Source organism: Cyanistes caeruleus, chromosome 5, assembly GCF_971803275.1.
Source record: "Cyanistes caeruleus chromosome 5, bCyaCae1.hap1.1, whole genome shotgun sequence".
Taxonomy (NCBI): Eukaryota; Metazoa; Chordata; class Aves; order Passeriformes; family Paridae; genus Cyanistes; species Cyanistes caeruleus.
Genome location: NC_141705.1, coordinates 41,199,753 through 41,223,693, shown reverse-complemented (window position 1 = coordinate 41,223,693; position 23,941 = coordinate 41,199,753). Strand labels below are relative to the sequence as shown.

General features: G+C 37.1%; 1 protein-coding gene across 8 annotated transcripts in view; it reads left to right on the top strand.

The window, feature by feature from the left end:
* Window positions 1-23,941, top strand: part of GRIA2 (glutamate ionotropic receptor AMPA type subunit 2) — an 85,687-nt gene that overhangs the window by 40,591 nt on the left and 21,155 nt on the right. For all 8 annotated transcript variants that reach the window (XR_015287465.1, XM_086891180.1, XM_086891179.1 and 5 more), the window contains exons 4-8: window positions 2,562-2,758; window positions 6,990-7,043; window positions 9,349-9,510; window positions 22,774-22,941; window positions 23,222-23,326. Coding sequence is in view for 7 of the 8 variants with exons in the window: in XM_086891180.1 (XP_086747306.1) it covers window positions 2,562-2,758; window positions 6,990-7,043; window positions 9,349-9,510; window positions 22,774-22,941; window positions 23,222-23,326 (686 nt within the window). In the remaining variant the exon portion in view is untranslated. The remainder of the gene's footprint in view (window positions 1-2,561; window positions 2,759-6,989; window positions 7,044-9,348; window positions 9,511-22,773; window positions 22,942-23,221; window positions 23,327-23,941) is intronic.

The window sequence follows — 23,941 nt, the reverse complement described above, 5'->3', positions numbered from 1 at the left end:
GATGTTTCCATCTTCAGAAGTGAGATAAAAAAAAGACTAACTCATCATGGAAACTATGAAGGCTAATAAGAATTAGTTTGATGACTCATTCCCTAAAGAATCATTTATTGGTAGTGTTAGACCACTGCTGTGGCTGAGGTTCAGGGCAATTTCCTGTCATTTCTGTCCATAAGGAGTGAGGCCATTCAGTATATGTGTGCCCAAGCCATTGCTGTCTTAACACAGTAGTTATTCTCATGTCGTGTGGAGCAGCATCCTTTACCATCCTTACCTCCTCTCTGCCATTACTAACAGTGAGTTGTGGAAAAAGTAGTAGCATTATTGTAAGATTCTAGCTGTAAAATAATTGCTAAGTTATTCAGCCTCTCTTCTGTCTTCCTTTTCAAGGGTCACTGCTTTAAAGTTTATCTCATGATAACCAGAGGAGGTTCAGGGCATGAGTTTCCCTAGCAGAAGTGCTCCTGCAGCTTGAAAAATAGCAACTGAAGTTGCTGGAGTTTTCTCCTCTGCAGTCTCCCACTTCTGTTACTACTCTCCAGCAAATTTCACCATCACAGAAGTATTTCTGCAAATTCTTTCAGTTTGGTTGTTTTGGTTTTGGAGGGGTTTTTTGTGATTTTGCAACGTGTTATAGCTATCAGAATAAACTAAGCTGTATGGGGATGACAAATCTGCCACACAAAAAAAAACAAAAAAAAACCAAAACAAGCAATCCAGGCAGCCATTTGATATCTCTGCAGAGAATACCTCAAGAAGAGAGAAACCCTAGGGAAAACAGAAGATCAGAGGAGTAAACTATAGGAACCCTTTGCAATTGGGGGGTATTAGCATTAATAGTCCTTATTCATTTGTGCCTAGTTGAGATTGTTTAACTCAGAGGAAATTTAGACCTTAGGCTGGAGGACCTGAAATCTACTAAATGAGATTTGAAACAATTATTCAGAATAAATGTGTTTCAGTTTGGCTGATTTTTCTTTCTTTAAAATTTTAATTCATCATTTCAAGCAGTATTTTGAGGTTTAAACATACTTTGGTGCTTTTTAGTGTTTTAATGTGTTCCCTGCATCTCTCAGTTTGCTTACATTACTAATCTTCCCTTATTAACACAAGTTCATCAGATTAATCTTTAACATTTGAAATAGTTTATATGTACCAGTGGCCTGCAGTTATCTGTGATTTTAAAATAAATATTCTTTGCATGACATGCAAAGCTTACTATCAGTATTTCTTAAGGAGACTTGGAAAACCAGAATTATATAAGATAATAATTCAATTTATGCTTTTGGAAGCCTGCCATTTTCTACCTTTGCTGATGACCAGTCTTGTGTAGTGCTGTATGTCATTGCCATTTTCACTGATGAAGCTGAATTGCTAAACACTGACCAATCTTAATTTAATATTATACCTACAGACTCTGAGACAAATTAGTTCTTAGTGCTCTCCTTCTATGTTTATGGGCATAACCACTATTGTTTCTCATGAGAGTTATACCTGAAGCTCCCTTTATATACCACATCAGAATTTGTCTCAGAGAAATTACTCCCAATGTTTGGTGGTCTCAGGAGAGAAGAATGTGCAAAAAAGGTCAATTCACAAATAAGAAAGTCATATTTATATATTTTTTTCCCCTATAGTAGTATCTGGTATCCCTAAAACTGCTCTCTAGAATCATGTAGGAATTGAAACATAGTAAGTCTCATTCTTGTACTGCTGGAAATCATTAAAATTATACTTTTTGTATAGCAGGAATTAATTTCCAGCAGTAATTTTCATGTTTCTCTACTACATTAGTTCATCCCTAAAAAAGTAAAATCTGTCAAGTAAAGTCTTCACTGGTTTTACAGCATATTGTAGCAAGCTGCATCTGTACAAATGTTACAGCTCCCTATCTGGAACATGCCAAAAGTACGAGATGGAGGCAAACTTTTCTACACTGCTTGTAGGTGTTAGCATTGAGCCTGCTTATCTGTATGGAAAAAATATCTCACAACATCCTTCATAATCAAGGACATGACTGTAGGCAACAGAAATAGTAAATCCATCACCATCACTGCAGAACATGGGAATTCTGCCACAGACTTCAGTGAGGTCTGGGTTTAAATACAGTACTGCTAAAGTGCTGGGAACAAAAGCTGTTCAATAGCTTTTGTTTAAGCAGATGATCCTTTAATAAGGCTGATCCCCTTTTTAATAAGCTGCTGATCCTTTTGCTCTAATTGGATCACTCCTCTCCTAGAAGATCTCTTTCCCACTCTGTGGAATTTCAGCAGTGGATCAGTGAAACCAGCAAAATCCAATTCTGCAGAGGGTTGAGCCAAACCCAAAGGTTGTACTGAAGAGGCTTTACCTTGGTGCCTTGCAGTGATGCAGATGGAAATTTCATGCAATACTAATTGATTGGGCCCACATATATCTTAGTTTTTGACTTCTACCTACTTGTGACAGGTCAAACAAGTTACAGGAGATATGAAATAAGTGATCTGACAAATCACATTGTAGAAGCTTGTTAATTCCTGAAGCTTTTTCAGTCATATCTTCTGTTTTCTCCTGTGCTTCACTAGGCTTATCAACATTGCAAGCTGTGCTGGATTCTGCTGCTGAAAAGAAATGGCAAGTGACTGCTATCAATGTAGGAAATATTAACAATGAGAGAAAAGATGAAACTTACCGTTCACTGTTTCAAGATCTAGAGGTAAAAAAGGAAAGACGAGTGATTTTGGACTGTGAACGCGATAAAGTCAACGACATTGTTGATCAGGTTTGCTATTCTCCTTCCTTCAGTGACAGCAGTTAGCAGTATTCTATAAGTAAATGTAATGAGTTCATTTGTTTTGTTGGCATTTTTGTGATTATTATGAATCATTTGACAGTGACTGGTTTGTATTGAGGACCACATTACGTGCCAGGCAGAAAGTGAACATTCAAATCCTATAATCCCTCCCTTTGCTCAAAGGCAAGATAATTCTATCTGGATGATCCTGTTTTCTATCCTGGGTTTTTAAAATAAAAGCAGCAATTTATGAAATACCTTGTTCAGACTATTTCACAACCAAAGTAGTATACTGTATTATACATATTCGATACACTATTATACCTGGTCCAGTATAGGTAGTTGTGCCTAAGGGTTAGTTCTTTTTACACCTAGAAAGTATTTTCTCTCTCTAATGCGTTTTCTGTGAACCTTTTATGTCTTGGGAAGAATGTATCACAGCTTCTCTTTCTCATTTAATGCCCTTTGAAATTCGTGTTTTGAAGTTCTTTGTCGTTTGTACTTTCCTTGCTTGTCTCTTCATTTTGTGTCACTCTTAAAGTGTGTTAACCAAAATTGGATGCTGTTTTTCATAGCTAAAGGCCTCCAGAGCTTTAAAAAGAACAGCAAAATCTGTCTTCTCTCCACCCATGCAAATTATTTGCCAAAATGATTTTTTTTTCTAAATTTTCTTTTTAGCAACTTTATCACGGTGCTCTGATTCAAATTACTGCTTTACTTTGAAATCCACCACTTCAGTCCTAGTGTCTAGGAAGGTCTTACTGGCTCTGTACCTTACTACTTTTCATGCATGCAGGGCACAATGGAAAATTGTAAGGATAGTTCCCTGTTGGCTTGAGCTTCATCATGTGAGACTGTGCAGCATCAGTAAGGATGTATCATCAGGGTATGAATGTATTTGTTTGAAGGTTTCTTGAAGGGCTTGTTATTTTGGTCTCTGTTTTGAAGGTCGTTATATTTTGAAGAGGTTCAGACAATGAGTAGTGTCCTTAACAGAGTACATTCTATGTTTGTTGTTTTATTTGGAACTCATATCCACAAACTGTTCTTCTAATTTTCAAGATAAATTTGAATTTGATCCTGTTCTCAAGAGCATTTGATCTCTGAGAGTGTGATCTTTCCATCATCTGCTATTTTTCAAAATCATTTTTTTGACTTACCAATGTCAAGAAATTTACAGTGCAGAGCAATGTTTGACATAAGGAGTCCTTATAGGTCCTCTTCAATTGGTCCTGTGTGGCTTTTCAGACAGTTCTCACCTTACAGTGACTTTTTGTCTTGTCCATGTTTCTTGTGAGTTTTTAATGATGCACTGCAGAGCAAACACCTTTTTAGACTTAAGTTATGTCACATCTGCTGTTTCCTGATTATCAGGCCAGAGAAAAAAAAGATACTGCTTTGATGTATTTTGATCTTGGCAAGACTATTTTTACCATTTATCTTGCTATCTATACATTCTTTTTAAAATAAGTATGAAAATTCATGATAATTTCTGATATGAAACTTTGTCTGACTGTAATTTTCTTCAGTTTCACCTTTTAGCCACTTTTTATAGGCAAGAACCCTCTTTACCCTTCAGTTACCACTCACTTTTGCAGTCTTTGTTTCATAAAAGACCTATTTTTGTCATTGTCTGCTTCTTATTTTGATTGCAGTTCTGGGATATTTTACTTGCATTTTACACTTTGATTGATTCCCCCTTGTTTAGATGCTTAGAGTTTCTCATCTTATCCCCACAGACTTGTGCTACTCCTTAAGCACACAGATAGCTAAGCCTTTGTTTCTGCTGTTTTGATTTGTAAGTCACTGAAGAATCCTTGATAACTGAATCAGCCTCACAGGTCAGTTAATATAACTCTAGTTCATTGTTCTCTGAATAGTTTACTGCTATGCCCTGGAATATGCTCTCTTAAGCTGTTCTCAGCTGTCCCATATGGGTTTAGTCTTGGAATTCTTTTCACAAGATAGCCTAGTTGTTTCTGGACTTTGGGCTCTTTTTTAAGCCCTTACACTATCCTTATCCTTACAGTCAGTAACTTCCCTTCCTTACATTTAAAGGTAAACTCATTTTCAATTTCTCAAATAGCCTATAAAAAAGTCTAACTGATTCTCTATTAATTTTCTCCATCTCTCAAAATGAAGTGCTGAACAATGGATTTCTTGGCCTGTGAGCATCCTTTGAGTGTGTTCTTCTGATTTTTTTTTTTCCTAATGGCTGCGTACTTCAGGCCTTGCTTTGCTACCAGATTTATTTTTGAAAAATTATTTTAATTCCTGCCCTGAAAAAAAAAAAACAACTCAGAAATTTCCAACATTTCATGAGGATGCCTGAAATAGTTTTTCTGTATTATATTTAATAATACAGAATAGTTTAATAATTTCTGTGTATCTTTGCAGCAAGAAATGCAACGGGCCTTCTGTTAACAAGATTTTCCTTGAATGCCAAAGTATTATTTGTGTACACATAAAGCAACTTCTTTACTTTTTCCTTGCTTTCTGTTGTTGATCTTTCATTTTAGTGCATTTGATTTATCCTGAAAATATTTTAAGCTGGGGTGATAGCCTCAGGTTCACCCAGTTATGTTTTGTAGCCCTTGGATCTTGTAGCCTTGGAGCTTTGTATAGCCACAAAATGTGTTTGCACACATTTGTTCTGCTTCATCATTCTTGGTTTTTGTCTTTTGTTATAGTTTCTCTTCCAGATTTCAACAATTCATGTACGTTGAAAAATATTTTAGTTCCCCAGCTCTCCTCAAACAAGTTTATATTCCTTTTCTCTGATCTGGCAGGTCTGTGCTACCACGCTCTTCATTATATAGCTTCTTTCTCTTCTCAAGCAGCTTCCTTTTGCAGAATCTCATTTCACCCTGATAACACCCTCTGGGCAGCTGTGTAATTACTGCCTCTACTTGTCTATGCCTGCTAGAGAAGGTCCTCTAAACTGCTGAACAGGTTTTGTGTGCACAGCTCCTTCATCATTGCTTTTGGAACTACTACAGACTTTTCTCACTTTTAACTGGCAGCGTCCTTGGTGTTCCATATGAACAAGTGGAAAGTTTTAGCAAGCTGGATTAATGAAAGAGTACCAAGTGGCAGCTAGAGCAGAGTTCCTGAGCATTGATCCAAAGGCTTGCAGCTACTGGTTGTCTTATCAGACACCAATGATGAGGAAGTATTTCATACATAAGAGCTAATCTATTTGGTCTAACTGAAATTTCTTTCTTCTTGAGCAGCAGCTACATAAGAAATACATCTGAAAATAGTTCTTAAGCCTCTCAATAAGTATTTAGTTTTAAGTAGTCCGATGCAATTAGTGTTTTAGGTTATTTAAGTTCATGTATCATCTATATACTGACCTCAAAAGAGGAACAATTTAATTGCTTCTATCACCTGTGTAATGTGATCCTTCTGAGTCTCAAACTCTGGTAAACTCAATGTTAAAACTTCTTTCAATTATATTTTTGTAGCTTCATTAAGCCAAGTATGTGGAGTGTTGTTCACTAGTACCCTGATATAAGTTTCAGGATACGTAGTCTCAATATTTTAGTTATATGTTGTATGTTAAATGAGGAAATGAATGAGTCATCCACTCTTAATTTAAGTTGCTCTCATTGTTCTAAAGATGGAATAAACCTCTAGACTCCTCCTCTTATCTTGCACAAACTTCCTCTGGAGTAGTGCTTAGCTTCAAAATACAAACTTCCCCATGCAAACATAGGCCTAATTAGGCTTATTTGGGAGAAGAATCCGTGATGCAGGTCTCCCAACAGAGACTGTTGAGGAACCACCAGCTGGTGAGGGAGATTATGAGGAAGACTTAGGGCAATAAACAGTTTGAACTTTACAAAGCTTCCTCATAATTCATTAATGTCATTGGGCAGAATCTAGCAGGAGTCTGTGAGGCACAGTGTTGCTAAAGTGTGATGCCTCCTCTCTCCTGGCTGAATACACACCACAGTAATTAGCATTCAGCTCCCTTGTCTGGAGGGACTCTCCCTCTTGGGACTTGGACTTCAGCACAGCTAATTTCTGCCAGCAAAGAGTATGTTCAGCAGTGCATTAGGTAAAATAAAGCATAAAGCATCACACAAACTCAGTATTGCATACCGTAAAGCTCTTAACTGGCTTCTACATTATACTGCATTTTGTACTTTTCAAGTCTTTGTCTGTGTACCAGGTGAACATTCTCCTTTATGGGGGTATTTCTTCTTTTTTACAGGTTATCACAATTGGTAAACATGTTAAAGGATACCACTATATCATTGCAAATCTGGTAAGCATTCTTAGTATTTAAAATACCTGTATTGCTCATTTGACTGTTTTATGGAAGCCCACCTACTAGTATTGTTTTAAATACATTTTAGAAAACAGAAAAAAAGCTAGATGTCTTTATCCTCACTAAATGAATGCATGTGTTGACATTATATTGGTTTATTGGCTGAGTTTTTTCAGGGTTTAAATGCCTCTTATCATATTCCCATCAATGGGAATGAAGGTTGCTCAGCTCCTTCAATAGAACTTCTCTTTTTCTACATACTTTAGAAAAATAGGGTATGTAAAATAGAAAAATAACTTTCTGTATCATAGGATGATACATTCATTCAGCAAGGTGATTTCTCTCTCACAGCTTTTAAATTACTTAAGAATCATGGTTCTCAGGCTTCATTCTGCTAGACACCTAGTGTGTCTTGGATTTCCACATTTTGTCCCTCAGACTGGCTGAATAATCATTTTGAATTAATGTTTTCTTGAACATAGATGATCAGTATAGCTAGTAGTGTTCCTGCAGGGAAAGATCAGAAAACTCACTAAATTCTGTCAAAGTATTTTTTTTTTTTTGAAATTGTGTCTGAAGATGAAGGGCCATTTTACTGATATTGAAGTCTATAAACACTTACTGAAGCCAGGGGAACTAGTCCACCTGGGTTTTGTTGTAACAGACAAAGCAAATTCTGCATGCTCAAATCCCAGTTGCCCTGTTCAAGAAAAGTTTTGGTGGTTGTATAGTGCAAATGCCACCAAACCATCTTTTTCATCATTTATTCTTGAACTGTGATAGTGTTTGATAGGAATTCCAGCAGGGCCCAGAGTGCCCCAATTGACACTGTCTTCCTTGGAGTCCTTTGAGGAGCCAGAGGAAACAGAAGGAGCATGGTGTGAGTTGGGTTCTTGAGGCATAACCCCTGTCCCTTCCCAGCCTTTGATGGAAACACTTCCCCCTCCAGGCAGGCAGTGCTCTGAAGAGTCATGTGGGTGCCAGGGTGTGAAGAAGCCTGATGCTTTAAAGGCTTCTTCAAAAGCTGGACACTGGGGTTTCATTCTTGTATCTCAATGACTAATTTTTGGATAAAGATGTTGAGGTGCTGATATTTGTAAAGCAGGCATAAAAGTCTTAGCAAAATGTGAAAAAGTTATCTGTTAGACATCTGTGGTTTTCATTGCAAATGTTGGATAAACAGTATTTTGAGTCTTAAGGGAAATTTTAGAAAATGTGCCCAGTGGATTTCATTAACTGGTTGCTATTTTAGCCATTGCTTTAAATTTGTAACAGTAAGTCCATAAGATCTAAAAATTACTGAGTCTTGTGTTTTAAAGCTGTTTAACATATGTTTATGGTAGTGATTTTAAAAACTTGTTTTTCTCTGTCAGAAAGAAAACTTACCTTGCATTTGAATCATTTCTCATCTTCACTGAACCTGCCTGCTTTCTTCTTTACGGACTGCAGTAATATTATCCCCCAGCCTGATCAGTCATTCAAGAAATTGATCTATTTTGAAAATTGAAAAAAATGCTGATAGATGGAGAAAAGCTTTGAATATACAATGAATGTTCCTGTTCAGCTCTCAAGTTACATGATCCGTGTAGAAGTGTCTGTATTAGCAGGCAGCAACACATGAAGATCATTAATATGCAATAATTAAAGAGCATCTAGTATAACAATTGTAGCAACTTATGATAATGCAGTTTGAAATTGCTGCTTCTTTTTGTATTCACTCACAGCATTCATTTATAATGCAGTGTCTGACATCATTATTTGATGTAAATGCATTTTTATGGTTATTTGGGTGAAGTTAAATCACAGAACACAGAAAACAGAACACAAGAACTTTTTGTAAGAATGAGAAATAGTTCTTTGTGTCAGAGGGAGGAGGAAGTGGAGATGGTAAGTCCTTCTACATGCTTTAGAGCTCCTTAAAAAGAGGATACAGCTGTGGCTGTAAGTATTCCTGCCTAAAACTTGCCTGCCTGTTACTCATGTCCAGTGTTCCCTTTCTCACTTAAATGATGCCCTTGAAATTAGCAGGATGTTTAGGAAGCTAGGATGGCAAGGTCAGGTCCACTCAGCCCTTGCTGTCTATAAAAGTGCTTGTCTAGTGGGCAGCAAGGAGAACCCCCTTGCTGGCTGATGGAGCTGATGACTTAATCCTGGCAGCCCAGGATTTAAGTTGGATCCAGTTTGAGGAAAATGTTGGCTTACTCTTCTGCAGTAGAGGTCATACAGTAACTCCTTTTTATACACTATTGAGAGAACAGCCAAAATTATTAAAATAACAGACATGATTTTTTTCTGTTCTCAGGGATTTACTGATGGAGATTTGTCAAAAATTCAGTTTGGAGGAGCTAACGTTTCAGGATTTCAGATAGTTGACTATGATGATCCTATGGTGTCGAAATTTATACAACGTTGGTCAACACTGGAGGAGAAAGAATATCCTGGTGCACACACTAGTACAATCAAGGTATGTCCTATGTTTGTTTCAACTGCACTAGAGGTACAGGAAGTGAAGGGTTTGAAATAGAAACACAAGAGACAGAGAAAGCCCTTGAAAATCAATGGTGCCAACACAATTTTGTATTTTGCTAGGGCACTTTTAACATTCTCTGTCATAGGATTGATTGAGGAAGGATGCTACACTTAAAAATGTTCAGGACAATTTTTTCTTGTGTCACTGTAAATCTGTGCCTGGCAGCTTGTTAGGAAATTGGTTTAGATATGATGATAGATTAAGTAGATCTACTGACTAGTTTTGATTTTTCTATTTCTCTGTTTTTGAAATGTTTCTCATTCTCTGTAGTTTGATATGTTTAAAGACCAATATTAATCATGCTTCTGGGGAGCACAGATTTAGCACTTTTTTGATGTAACATAATCCCAAAGAAATGATTAGACAGTCCCTTTGAGACAGATGCCTAAGTCTTACAAAGACTTACAAAATTAAATGCTATGCCTGACGTACAAAATCATGGTCAGATTTCAGGCCTGTGTGACATGCGATGTGGCAAGTGGTTTAGCTTTTTCACCTCAGTTTTACTTCTGGATAAAACTAGGATAATAGTACCTTCTCACTTTCTCTAACCATCATGAGGATCAATTAGTGGCTGCAAGACATTAAAAGAATAATTCAATTGTAATGTTAGATAATTTTTTTAAGTAATAAAATCACAAATTTTAATAAGAACACTTTCTTAAATAGCTTTAAAAGACAAAACAGTAAGTTACAAATGTTCTAGCTATAACTTTTTTTGTGCTATAGTTTGACTATGAAGCATATTCTTAATTTATAATGAAATGAGTAAAAAGTTCAGCATGGAAGGAAGAACCATTTTTTTAAATGCATGGTAGAAAAGTCCTTTAAAACACACAACTTTAATTGTAATAAAAAAAAAGATATTATAGGTTCCTTTTTTATGAGGCCAAGTTTGGTAGTAACTTAGTCAAAGTGTTTTTTTCTGTGGTTGTTTTTGTTGTTTAAAATCTTTAGTTAGTTAGTTGTTGTTTAAAATCTTTAGTAGTGAATTTCTGACTTGATGTTTGACAAAGTAAACTGGAGTCTGTGTCAGGTCTTCAGATACATTTATGTTACGGGTGTGTAGCATATGAAATCTGTACTGCTCTCATTTAGGAAAAAGGGAAGGGATGTGGCTGTGGGAAATTAATAGCATCCTTTTGTCTCTCTGATTCTTGAGTGCCCAAAGCTACCTACAGATTCACAGTCTGGAAATAATAATAGGGAAATACATAAAATGTGTGACTAAAGTGAAGAACTCAAACTGAAACCAAGATGCAGTCTTTATCAATGATGGAAAAGTAAATGGTGAGACACAGTAAAAAGGTCTCTGGTGTTACACTAGGGGGAAATTGCACATGTATTACAGAGCATGAAGTGGTTGCAATGTTGTATTGTTGTAAACCTTCCACTTTTGATGTTTATTTTATTATGGATTGAAAAAGTAAAGTAATTGAAATACTTATTTTCCTAAATTTAATTAATTTCGAACACATTTTAAATTCAGTTTAAAAGGCCGACCTCTCTTCTTTTTTATATTGTTTGCTCAAGATATATATAGGACTGCACTGATACTCAAGAAACTGAGACCTATGTTAGATTATCATATAATTTATAAATGCTAGAGGTATTGATGGTGAGGAAAGTGTGGATGCATATTTCAATATTTGGTGACATTGATTGTATCAGTTACTGTATTTCTTTGTGTAGCTTTCTATCTCTTGCCCTTATACACATATTACTTGTCATTTTTGCTTGTCATTACATGTAGGGTTAGAGATATGTCACATTTCATTCCCATCCTTGAGGGAGCTAGAGGCAGGGCAGAATCATAGAAACCATAGAAACAGGGCAAGAAAGGTCTTTGAGCAGTCAGTCACCCACTCTGTCCTCCTTGCCTGAAGGCAGATTCAGGTAAACCTGTGCAGTTCCTGTGAGTAGTGATTTCACAGCTTCTCCAAGCATCCATTTCAGCACTTAAATCATCCTGGTTTTGGCTTTTGTCTAACCTTAATCAGCCTTTATATCACCTAATCTATTACTCCTTTATATGTTCCTAATGGCTGTGAGGGGGTTCTGCTCTCTCGTTGAAGAGGGCTGCCACCCTTCCTGCCTTGCTTTACTCCCTGCAAAACCAAATAATCCCTTTTCTTATGAGTTTTCTGCTCTCAGATCATTTTGTTCTGGAACCTTTCTATTTGGTACCTGGATGTGGATGCAACACATCTGTGTGCTGTGCTGAGGAAATGGAAATACTGGCTTGATGTGTCTCAGAGACAGTACTCGCTTCAGAGGGTTCTTTTGTATCAGTTTCTTTTTACTTTTTTTTTTTTCCCCTCATACCAGGGATCATACCATACCTCTCCACCTAATCATTACTTTTAAGTAGAGGATTTTTTCATCGACTTGTGCTGAATTGCATTCTTTACCTGTCCTTTGTGAGCATTTCATTGCTTCTTATTTTTTCTTATATTGTTATTCTAGCCATGTTACCCTCTGCTTCTTGGAGAACTGTATAAGCATCTAGATTACTGAGCAGGTTAATGCACTGGTCTCTCACTTGTCCCTTAAGTGATCTTACAAATAACTTTTCTCCCCTTTTGATTTTGAGGTAGTTGTCCAAATTGCCACTGCTGATAAATGAAATTTTGCCCCCAGTCCCGTTAAATCTAGGAAACTCTCGCTGCAGATTCTGTATGAAACAAATAGGAAGGCTGACAAAAGCCCTGCATCACCAGTATAGAAATGAGAGGTGGTTACCCTAACAGGTAATATTGTCTCTGGGATTGCAAGTGTTCTATCATTGCAGACAAAAACATTGCAACTCTGTTGTATTATCTTCCTTTTGTAATCCAAAAGTAAGTGTACATTCATTTCACATTACAGAATGCAAGTCAATGGACTATGACTGAGCTGATAAGACATATCACAGCATCCAAGTACAGCCCTGAAAATAGACAAAGACACCCTTTCTAAGAAAAAATGCATTTCAAAGAAACATGCTCTTCAAGAAAGAGGAGCATTGCTAAAAGCCTTTTCCACAGATGCCCAGAAGAGGACCTGTATCAAATTGCGTTAAAAAATGTACCTTTACAATTTATAAAATACTAATTATAAAAAATTGCTGTCTTAGGACATAGATGAGAAAAGACACTTCTCATTTGTTGCTGCACTGTCCCTGTACTGATAAAAGCACAAGATTCAAAGATAAAGCAGGATGCTTAAAACAAGTGCTTTGCAGACTTTTTACAGAATATTTTTACAACTTTCAAAATGAACGCTGGCTGATACATGGTTTACTTCAGATTAAATTTAAAACATGTCTGCTGTAACCAAGGGTGATACCAGTCTATGCTTGCAGTTCTATTAGAGCTAATGTGTACATCTTGAAACATAGAGTTGAGCATACTGGCAAATTTTTTGTCAAGTAGCAAAAAGAAAAAGACATGTTTAATTTTATAAAGGCCTAAAAGTTGAAACGTTCTTTTGATCCAGTATTGAGTATTTACAAATATGCTAGGCTTTCCGAGCCTTAATGTTGTTCCAGACTATTACATTTAAGGCAAGCTTCTTGATCTTGTGGAAGGCCACTGAAGGACAGCTCATCCATTCCCATCCAATGGCTCCAGTTTGCTAATCTGATTAACCCATTCTCTTGAGGGGCAGCCTTTGGTCTGTTTGCCGAATATCAATCTCTATCTCTTGAAGGCTAGTGAGACATGAGTTGTATTGCCTTTGTGGGGCAGGGTTTTGGTAGAAGGGGGACCACAGGGGTGGCTTTTGTGAGAAGGTTCTGGAAGCTTCCCCCATGTCCAGTGAAGCCAATACCAGCCGGCTCCAAGGCTGACCCACCGCTGGCCAAGGCTGAGCTCATCAGCGAAGGCGGTGGTGCCTCCAATAACACATTCAAGAAGAAGCAAATGCTGCTGCACAACAGCAGCCAGAGGGAGGAATGACAATATATGAGAGAAACAGCCTTGCTGACAGTCAGTGCAGAAGGAAGGGCAGGAGGTGGACCAGGTGCCAGAGAAGAAATTTCCCTGCAGGGGAAGAGTGTGAGAAGGAAGCAGTGGCAGAGATGGGTGCTGAACAGACTGCAACCCCCTTCCACATCCCCCTGTGCCACTGGGGGAACAGAGTATAAAGAATTTGTGGGGGAAGTTGAGCCTAGGAGGAAGGGAGAAGTGGGTTCAGAGGTTTGGAGATTTAGTTTTCATTTTCTCATTATCCTACTTTGGTTTGATTGGTAATTAAATTTTTTCAGAGTTGAGTCAGTTCTTCCTGTTACGGTTATTGCTGAGTGATCTCTCCCTGCCCTTATCCCAACCCATGAGCCTTTCATTATATTATCTCTTCTTCTCCCCGAGGAAGAGTGTGACAGAACAGCTTTGGTGGCACCTAGTGTCCAGCCAGAGCCAACCCCCCACCTAAGTGCTGAGGTTCAAGTAGGCATGTCCTGTGAGGGACAGCTAAGGACTCTGAGCTTGTCTCCTTCGGAGAAGAGGAGGCTGAGGAGTGACCCCATTGCTCTCTACAGCTTTCTAAGGAGGGGAGTGGAGAGGACAGTGCTGACATCTACTCCCTGGTATCCAGTGGCAGGGGGATGTGTGGGAATGGTTCAGAGCTGCACTAGAACAGGTTCAGACTGGACCTTTGGAAGCATTTATTTACATTTCTTTCATTTTTTTAGGGTGGTCAAATACTGGAACAGGATCTCCATGAGAGATGGTCGATACCCCAAGCCTGTCTAAGACGCATTTGGACAATTCTGTTAAAAACACACTTTAGAATTGATCAGCCCTGAATTGTTCAGGCAGTTGGAGCAGATAATCATTGTAGGTCTGACACCTAAAATAGTTTATTTTACAAGCCAAACTACTCTGGAATAAGCTTTTCTAAGAGCAACCTGAGGCTTGAAGTGCCTGAGGCAACTGGCATATGATATGTACAGAAACTGTGTGCAGCAGGCAGAAAAAAAATTTGGGCTGCATGGTTGAAGACCTAATTCAGCTCAGACTCTTAGAGAATCCCATTGTGTCAGAAGATGATAACAGCCCAGGTGCTCATTGCAGCTATTTTGGTGAGGTGTAACTGTTTCATGCTAGCACATGATGTTTCAGATGTTCTCTTTCCATGATTGTATTTCTGGCTTCATAATCTCTTTCCCCACCCAGCCAATGCTTAGCTAAGATACCAAAACACTAGATTTTTTTTACCTTCTTGTTTTGTCTTCAGTAGTTTCACATTTTCGAGTTTCTTCTTTATAGTCAAGTCGTATAGTCTTTTAGGCAATTATTTTGAAACCATAAGTCAGGAGTAATGATGCTTGTAACTGAAAGATGCTGGTTTAACTATAGCGGTGCTAATTTACCTCAAGGATGCAATACAGATAACATGCAGAAGAAAAAGTACAAAAATACATAGCACACAATTATTTACCTTGCAGAAATAATTAACATTTAGATGACTCACTTATAATAAGGAGCAAAGAAGAAAACAATCTGAACAGAGAAGAAAACACTGAAAGCAATTATTCACACTAAAAATTCAAAAGGCAGTTTGTCTAGATATAGATGACAAAGCAAAAGTTTACAGTTGATAAATTAGGCAATACCTTCATTTTGGGCCATGCCTCTTATGATTGCAGTGTGCTGGAAAATGGTTTTATAATGCAATGAATTTTAATAAGAGTTATAAGGGATATTCTGTTGCACCTGCTACAGTTTTAATAGAAAAATATGATTGAATATGCCTTAATTCAAGTAAATCATAATGATTAAAAATTTATCATTTTAAAAAATAGATAATTTTTAGTATTTATTACAAGGTTGAGCCAGGAACTGATCTGGGATATTTTTGGGCTTTTTTCAAAGTGCTCTTATAAAATTGTAGATTTTTGAGATTGTTCTGCCTGCTTTCAGTCCTTGCATCTTGGTTTCCTGGGCATAAAAAATTATGCTTTCCATTGGAGTTCCAACTACCTGGTTTCACTGGGCTTTCAAATCCAACTATTCAGTCTTCTCTATTTGAAATAATAAATACAAAAATGTGAGCACAAGAAATTTCAGTGTTAACCTCCTTTTTAATAGCTTAAGGCTGTTTTGCATAAATAATAGCTCGTTCCAGCATAGTTGGTTTGGTTTGGGTTGGTTGTTGTTTTTTTAAGAAAACTCAATTAAAGAATGAAACGTTCAGTCACTGAAAGCAGTGGGTGGTTTGAGGCAATGTCTGTAGATTTGTCTCAGACTTGCAAAAGGCCAATTGACCCAGATCCTTCGATCCTGAAAGTAAAAGTGGCTGAACTGTGCTAAAGCAGACTTCAGAAAACTACAGAGCCAAGTTCTGATGTCTCTGTGTCGCTATGTTTCTTTGACTTTGAATCCACTTATTCTTAGTAAATTTTTAAGGATCTTCAGCCAACAAAGTGCAATGGATTCCTCCTGCCTGTTTTCCCAGGAACTCTCTCTTGCTTTTCCTCGACCAGCAATTCATCTGGATATGGTGGATATAAGCAGGAAAAGCTACTATTCCTTCATGATTCAAGTGTTCATCAAGGTCTGACATAACCCTGGCCTCACAAAGATCCGTGTAATTTAGGACAGTAGAGCTTGATTGAGAAATGGGGAGAAGAGGAGAAGAGGGAGGCATAGACAAAGATGAAAATAGGAGGAGGAATGATGTCATACAAAAAAGGGGTCAGCAAAGTGAAAAGGGGCTGTTGAAATGTGAGTGAAAGACACAGAAAAGTGGTGCAGCTCAGAGCTGGAGAGGCTTCTGTGACTGAGAATTTCTTGGGTCAGGGGAATAAGGGAGGAGGAGAAGCACTGGGGATACTTAAATGAGCAAGGAGAGGAGACATGCAGGTTTATTTCTGGGGCAGGTCTGGTATTAAGGACTAACTAATGTAGGTAGCTGCCCATATTAGCTAGCATGGGGTGGCAGAAAAGTAAAACCAAAATGTTTATTATTCTTTGAGGATAACTATATCTCGGTGAAATCAGCAACCTGGTAAGAATGGTGTATTCAATTCTATTAGTATTCTGCTTGGAAATTGGATTGCAGCAAACAGGAGAAAACTGTTCATCTTGATCCAACAGGTATCTTGCTGCCAATTAGGGTAGTTGAGGAGGGATAATGAAAATGGGGAATTGTGCTTTAGGAATTGTGTTTTAGGGTTTTTGTGTTTCTTTTTTTTTTTCCCCCCGATTGTTTTAAATTTAAGACTTGAAATATTACTCTTAGTTTTAAATGGCGTATTTTGAAAATTCTTGGAACACCCCAGTATATATGATGAGGGATGAGGGTTGCTGATTGAGTTTTTTTTCTTCCTCTTCACTCCTGGAAAAAAAATAATACCCAAAACTAAACCAACCAAACAAAAACCCCAAGAAAACAATGAACACCAAACAAACACCAAAACCCACACTCACAAGAAAAAGGCAGAGAACTCCAAACACACTTCAACACTTCAAACATTCACATTAACTTTTTCAAATCCACTTCTTGAAGCATATTTTTTTTCAGAGAATTATTTTGCCTTTCTAATTGTACATTTTGTTCTCATCCTGTGAGATATTCTTACTTGGTCTGTTTACACTTCTGTGACCAAAGGCTTCAGTTTTTGCTGATTTTTAATACTTATAAGAGTTACATGCTTTGCTCTGGCTTAGCCTTGAGGAGAAGGTTTTGTGTATTTATAGGGTGAAAATTTAAAATTTGTATATTCTTTGTGTTTTACAGTGAATTCAAGGTGATTTAATCATTAGTGGCATTGGGTTTTTTCATGTTTATTCTAAGTTAGAAGTAAAATAAACAAATCATTCTAGAATCTTATTTTATTTTGTTAGTATGTATATTTTCCATAGGCAGTGGCATGATTAAAATATAACAGCATCTTTTATAATTAAAATTCTGTGGATTCAAATCCAACCTTTTTGTTATTTTTGTAAAGCTTTTTGAATTCAAATCCAAGTAAATTATTTTCATTTACTGTAGTGGAGGACCAAAAAAACCTCTCTGTTCTCAGCGTAAAAAAAAAAAAAAAAATTAAGTAGGTGCCTGCACTCTTTTTCTTCTGCTGAATTAGCACCTCTGTGACTCTAGTGAGGAAGTTGTTCTGTACTGGAAGCAATCTTGGGGGAGGAATTACAGTTCAGGAATCTCATTCTTACTAGAGTAATAGATAAAATAGGTAGAAAGGCCAAGCACTCTGGGCTTTATAAATCTTGTGATCTTTGCTATATTCAGTTCTTAAAAGAGTGAAAGAAGGTCACTTTCTCCTATAAATATCCTACAGTGGGAGCATTAGGATAATTCCAGTGCCCCACTGTTGTCAGTCTCTGCTGGATGTGCTGTATGTCTTTCAAAGAGGCGTCAGATTTCCAGGGATTTTGGCTTTGGCTAGTGCCTGCTGCTGGGCTAGCTGTTCTGGGTGTGGCCAGAAAGCAGCCTTTCTAAACCAAACAAAGATATAATTCAAACACATAAACATGTCAAAAAAATCTTCAGATTTTCTAGATAGCAGTTTTGGAGCTGAACTCAAGTTTTTCTAAATTGACAGGTTGCTTAGGGTGTACTTTGCATCTCGTGCCAGTATGGCACTTCAAAGCAAAAATGCCTATTTTTTTAGATTTTCTGTGCACACAGACTGCTGCAGTTGTCTTTGAATAAAGACTCTTACCAAAGTGCAAGTTGATGTGACTGTACAACTTTGAGAAACAAAATTTAGTAAGTATAGTATATTCCTTAAGATAAATAGGGCTTGGCCTCTAACCCAGCTTTACTGAGAGCAATCTAATTAATTTTTTTAAGCTATCAGGTAATTTTACATTTTATTAATCTCTCTTCCACTTTTAGTCAGGACTGGGGCTGTTGCTAAAAGTTTGAAATTTTTATTTCCAAATATCCTGTGGATGTATGCAGTTATTCACAGCTGGAAGCAAGTCTGTGGCTAAGACCACCTGTTTTCACACAAGCATCATCCTAACAAAGAGGAAGAGCCATGCACTGTCTTTTTTGGGTTCCCTGACCTCTATCTCACATTGCAGTATCTGAAACACAGCCACAGGTAATGAAGATGCTCGGGTGCTAGAGGCCCACTTGCAGTTTGAGTGGCAACCAGCTCAGCAGGCTGCTGTGTGCACAGCCCTGCTCATGCTAATACCTGCACAAAACAGGTGAGAGCAAAGCATGAGTATGGGCACAGTCAAAGGCCATCTTCACTTCCAATTACACTTGTGTGTACAAGATTTGACAATGTCTCTTGTTTCTATTGGAAGTAGCTCTTTGCAATTCCATGTCCTGTCAGGATGCTGTGCAAGGTGCCATGAGCTCCAGAAGGAAATAGCCATTTCCAATCAGTTAGGCAATTTTCTATTACCTCTCTTATCTGTCAGACAACCTTCAAGTATTTTCCAAAGTGTGTGCAATACTGCCTGTTTTGAAATAGCTCCCAGCTGCATTAAAGATCCTTAGGAAATAGGTGTTGCATCAGTTTGGCTACACTGGAAATACAAGAGACAGTTGTCCGGTTCCTTCACTAGCTCTTGACAACTAACTTTGTGTCTCTTTTCTTTTCCACTTGTGTGTTTACATATGTATATACCTATATTTTATATGTAATCTATAAAGATGTGGGAATGTTTGTGTCAATCTTTTTGCTTTTGCTGTATATACTGGCATTTGAGTAGAGAAGTACTTTGTTGAGGGAAAAATGTGCAAAATTCAGATGAGAGATTTTATCATAGTTTATTTTGTATATTTGGTGGCATTGAAGTTGTTTAAATATAAGGAAAATGGTGAAGGTGTGTTTATACTGATTGATTCTACCCTTCTGCTCTTGCAACAAAAAATATTTCCTATATTTCCTCTCAGAATTTTACAAAGGGAAAATATTTGTACCAGATTTTAGGCCTCCTTTCTCGTAGCCTCTATTAGTGATGCAGTGTCCCTTCTCCTGCTGTTCCAACAACAGCCCCCCATATGTGGTGAGGAACCTCCATCTGTGCCTGTTGCAGACTGATTTCTGCCTTCCTGAACGCTGCTGCAGCTGGGTCTGCTGTTCTGGCTGAGGTCTCTCTGGTGTCTTGTACAGCAGCACTGCATTCTTTGGCACAGCTGGTAGAGTCCTGCCAAAGTTTTCCTATTATTTTGTTTGGATGGCAAGAAGTCACAGAAATTGACTTCTTGTGATTCAGAGTACTTTCCTTATTTTTTTTTTTATTTTTTTTGCATTTATGTCTTCACATTTTTATTTCTTTTCCACTGATTAAATATACTGTCTTAATTATTTTAGATGTCTAATCATACCTCTCAGCTTTGTCATGAGCGCATGGACAGGCATTGAGCTAAATTCAGGTCTAACAGGCTAACTTACCTTTCTTATAATATCTTACAATTTGAAGTATACATATAACAAAATCTTGTGCTTCTGGGGTAGTGTTCTGCAATTCCACCTTCAGAAGATTCAGTTACTGATTGTAAAAAATAGAATCCTGGTCCTTTTAGCTAAGGATTATTGGTATCTCCTGAGTTACTGGAAAATATCTAAAGTTACAAAAGGCAACATCTTGCCAGTTTTTCTTGGACAGCACATTTAATAATTTCTGCTTAGTCTGGGATGACTTTGTTTTGTCTTTACTTTTCAAATTCATCTTTGCAATTGCAGCTTATATATTTTACTACAGTCTGTAGAGCTTTTAAGTTGAAGGCAGAAAGTTAAATTAGGAATTTAAGTTGAAGAAAATTTCTTGGACCTTGTGTTTTCTCTGCTTGGCAATTAAGGCATCTACTTAGAGAAAATTATTTTCTTTTGGCATTCATGCAATCCATGTTTCAGAGCAAATGGCGTAAAATCTGTAGGCAATTGATATTATCAGCTTATTATCCTAGTTCTAAAATTGTGAGGTGCAGGATTTATTTTTGCGTATTCTTTGCCATGCTTTAATTAATGCAAGTGATTCTGTAAGAACTCAAATATAGCACCTATTTAATTTTGTAGTAAAATTGCTGACCTTATCATATAAAGTTGAAAAGAACTGAAATGATGTTGGGAGATTTACACTGCCATAAAATTATAAGATGGAAGACCCTATCCCATTTCCAAAGAATAATGTTCCAAATAGTGTTCCCATTTATTTTAATAGTGCAGATCAGAATGTGGATGAATCTACAGAAAAACAAAGTGAATCAAGGCAGGGCTAATGCATACTTTAACTTATGACCATTATATTTATTATGGAGACACACACACACACACCTCTGCATGAGCAGGTTATTGGTCTGTCATTTCTTGTTTATTTTAATGAGTTCACTTTGGTTTAGTTTGTCAACTTTACATCAATTTATGAAGCTGTAGATAGTTTTAATGAGCCCCATGAAGGTTATTAAGAGCTGAAAGTGTATGCACAATAAAGCAGTAAGAAATGATTCATGGGCTGTTTGCTCTCATGGCATTTCCAACAGTGCTTTTAAAATATTCTGAGATCCTTAGAGTTAAGCTGTCTTAATCTAAATTATGACACATAGATTTTATATATGTGATGACATATATGCACATACAGATATTGATAGGCAAAGCTTTACGTAATCCTCATGTATGACTGAGCTATGAATATTCAGGCAAGTAATTATATACTATAGAAATAAAATTCTTGAGATAATACATTAAATGTATCTCAATGATCCAATAAATCATAGAGTAACTGAATTAGATAGCAGTATAACTTCTCAATCCAGGCTCTTATTTTCTCTGCTACCCAAGTATGTTTTGATGGTTAATGATAGTGCTGTCTCTAAAGTTTCTCAGAACACTAGTGTGGCACAATATGTTTCTGTACTGCAAAGAGCAATGTTTTAAAAAGTACTGCTAGTCAGGGTCCTTTCTCCTCCTCATCTCCAAATTCATGGACACCACTTAAGTACTGTTGTTTCAGTAGAAGGAAGTAGTAGTGGTTCTACCCAGTCTTTTACTTCATTCTTCTGCTTTTCTCATCCCTTTAAATATTTCTGTACAAGTCACTCAGAAAACTTTATTGAGAAGTTTGACACTGATCACTGAGCTTACTGATTTTTAAAAAAGAGTTCTACTTTCCTTTCTAAGGTCTAACAGTTGCACACAAAAAATTATCTCAATTTGGGAGCTTGCTTTCGTTACAATTACAAGAGTCTTCTGCATGACTTGAGCTAACTAATTAAAATTCTCATTAAAGTCTGAGCCATTGAAGCAGGGAGCTAATACATCATTTCTCTCCACTTTACAATTTATATATTTTCAGCATCTAATAGCCTTCACAGGGATCATTCCATTCATTCATACGCCTCCAAGTAGTTATATTCTGGCCCATATTTCCAAAAATGGTTCTTATGTTTGGCATAATTGCAGTGTTCCAGACCCAAAAAGCCCATCCAACAAAGCCCTCGGTGTATGTGCACATGTGGTTTCAGTTCAGTTAGTTGAGATGTAAAATTTTCCAGTCACTGAAGATAAATGCTTTTTACTGTTTAGCCCCAGCTTCTTACGTGTGTGATCACAGGATTCCACTCTGATGTCTCAGAAGTTGTAAAGCTCCTTATGCTGTGTCAGTTTAGGAACATGGGGCTCTTCCTCACCTGTGTTGCTCTTTGGGGGGCACCACTTGTTCCAGGCATCTCAGCCCCAAAACTTTTGTGTGGCGTTGACAAGGTGTTGCACACTTGAAAGTGGCTACCCCTGATATTTTATATTTAACTGGGAAAAGTTAAACATGTGTATATACAAATACATGTTATTCTGTGTGTATATGTCTGGGAGGAGATGAAGTCTTGAGATCTGTGAATAAATGCTTCTCCATGAAGAGTGTAATCAGAGGAACAACTTCTTATTTTTATAGGCTAGCTCAGGTTGAACACTGAAAATTATTTCTTTTCTTCCCTTTCACCTGCATGGACTTGCAGCCATATCTGCACACAGGATTGGTACACAGCTGTAGGTGAGAAAAAATGTGGCTCACACTGAAAACAGCTGTAAATCTTTAGTTTTTATACACCTGATTTATGCAGGATTTACACACCTGATTAATTTTCATAGATGCCCCTCAGAGGGTAACTAAAGAAAAAATTGATTGATTTAAAGCATATTTTACAATCCTTTCTAGTGTTTAACGGATTACCAGGTGGATTGGAAGGTATAGTGGAGCTGAAGACGGTTTTTAATGACATATTTTCACTTCTTTTCAGTATACCTCTGCTCTGACCTATGATGCTGTTCAAGTGATGACAGAAGCTTTCCGTAATTTGCGTAAACAGAGGATTGAGATCTCCAGAAGAGGGAATGCTGGAGATTGTCTCGCAAATCCAGCTGTGCCCTGGGGTCATGGTGTAGAAATAGAAAGGGCATTGAAACAGGTAGCCTCCCTGGAGTGGATGCTGGGATGAGTGCATGTGTAAAGTTCTCTGTAAATGCTTGGAAAAAAATATTCTAGTTTCCTAACCTGTCTGGACCTTGCTGGGAATAATGTGGAAGTGAAGTCCTCAGGAGCCTGACTAACAATATATTGCATATGAAAATCACTCTAAAGTCAATGATTTTGAAATATCAATAATCATCTGTGGAAATAAACAAACTTTTTTCCTAAAAAAGAAACAAACTTAATTTTTCTACCACTTCCATCTTCATCTATTATAGGTTCAGGTGGAAGGGCTAACAGGAAATATAAAGTTTGATCAGAATGGAAAGAGAATCAATTTTACAATAAACGTCATGGAACTCAAAAGTACTGGTCCTCGGAAGGTAATTTGAATTGTCTTATAGTGTCTCTAAAGGTTTTACCATTCCAAGCAATGGGTTAAGGTAGGTAATGAAACATTAGATTAAAGCATGAGTTGTGATAATATTTATTCATAGGTGTATGCTACAGTGGTCTTGCAGAGTGAAGTAAACATATCTAATATTTCTTTCTAAAAAATATGAATTATTATTTCTGGTAAGTACTACACAAGAGTGTTTTCTTTTCACTTTTGTGGGTTAAACTTTTTGCTTTCTGATCTGAATTCCTAAATGTGAGCCAGCATTTGGAGAAATATGCTTCTAAATGGCAAAAGCTGGATACAGATTTTTAGTGATGTTTTTATAAATGTCTTTATGTTTCTGCTCTAATTTCAAATCTTTCAGGGAAAACAGTTTCTCATGTTTTGCTAATCTGGAGTATTTCAGTTTTACAATGTGTGATGTTTATACTAAAACCTGTTAATATGTGAATAAAAATAGTATACCTGTTCTAGACAAAGTCATGTAAACAAATGTCATTAGCTCAATCTTTTTACTGTTTGTTGTAGTCTTTCACTACATAAATAGAAGTGCTTACAGTGCTGAGTTATCCATAGCTGAAATAGTTCTCTGTGAGCA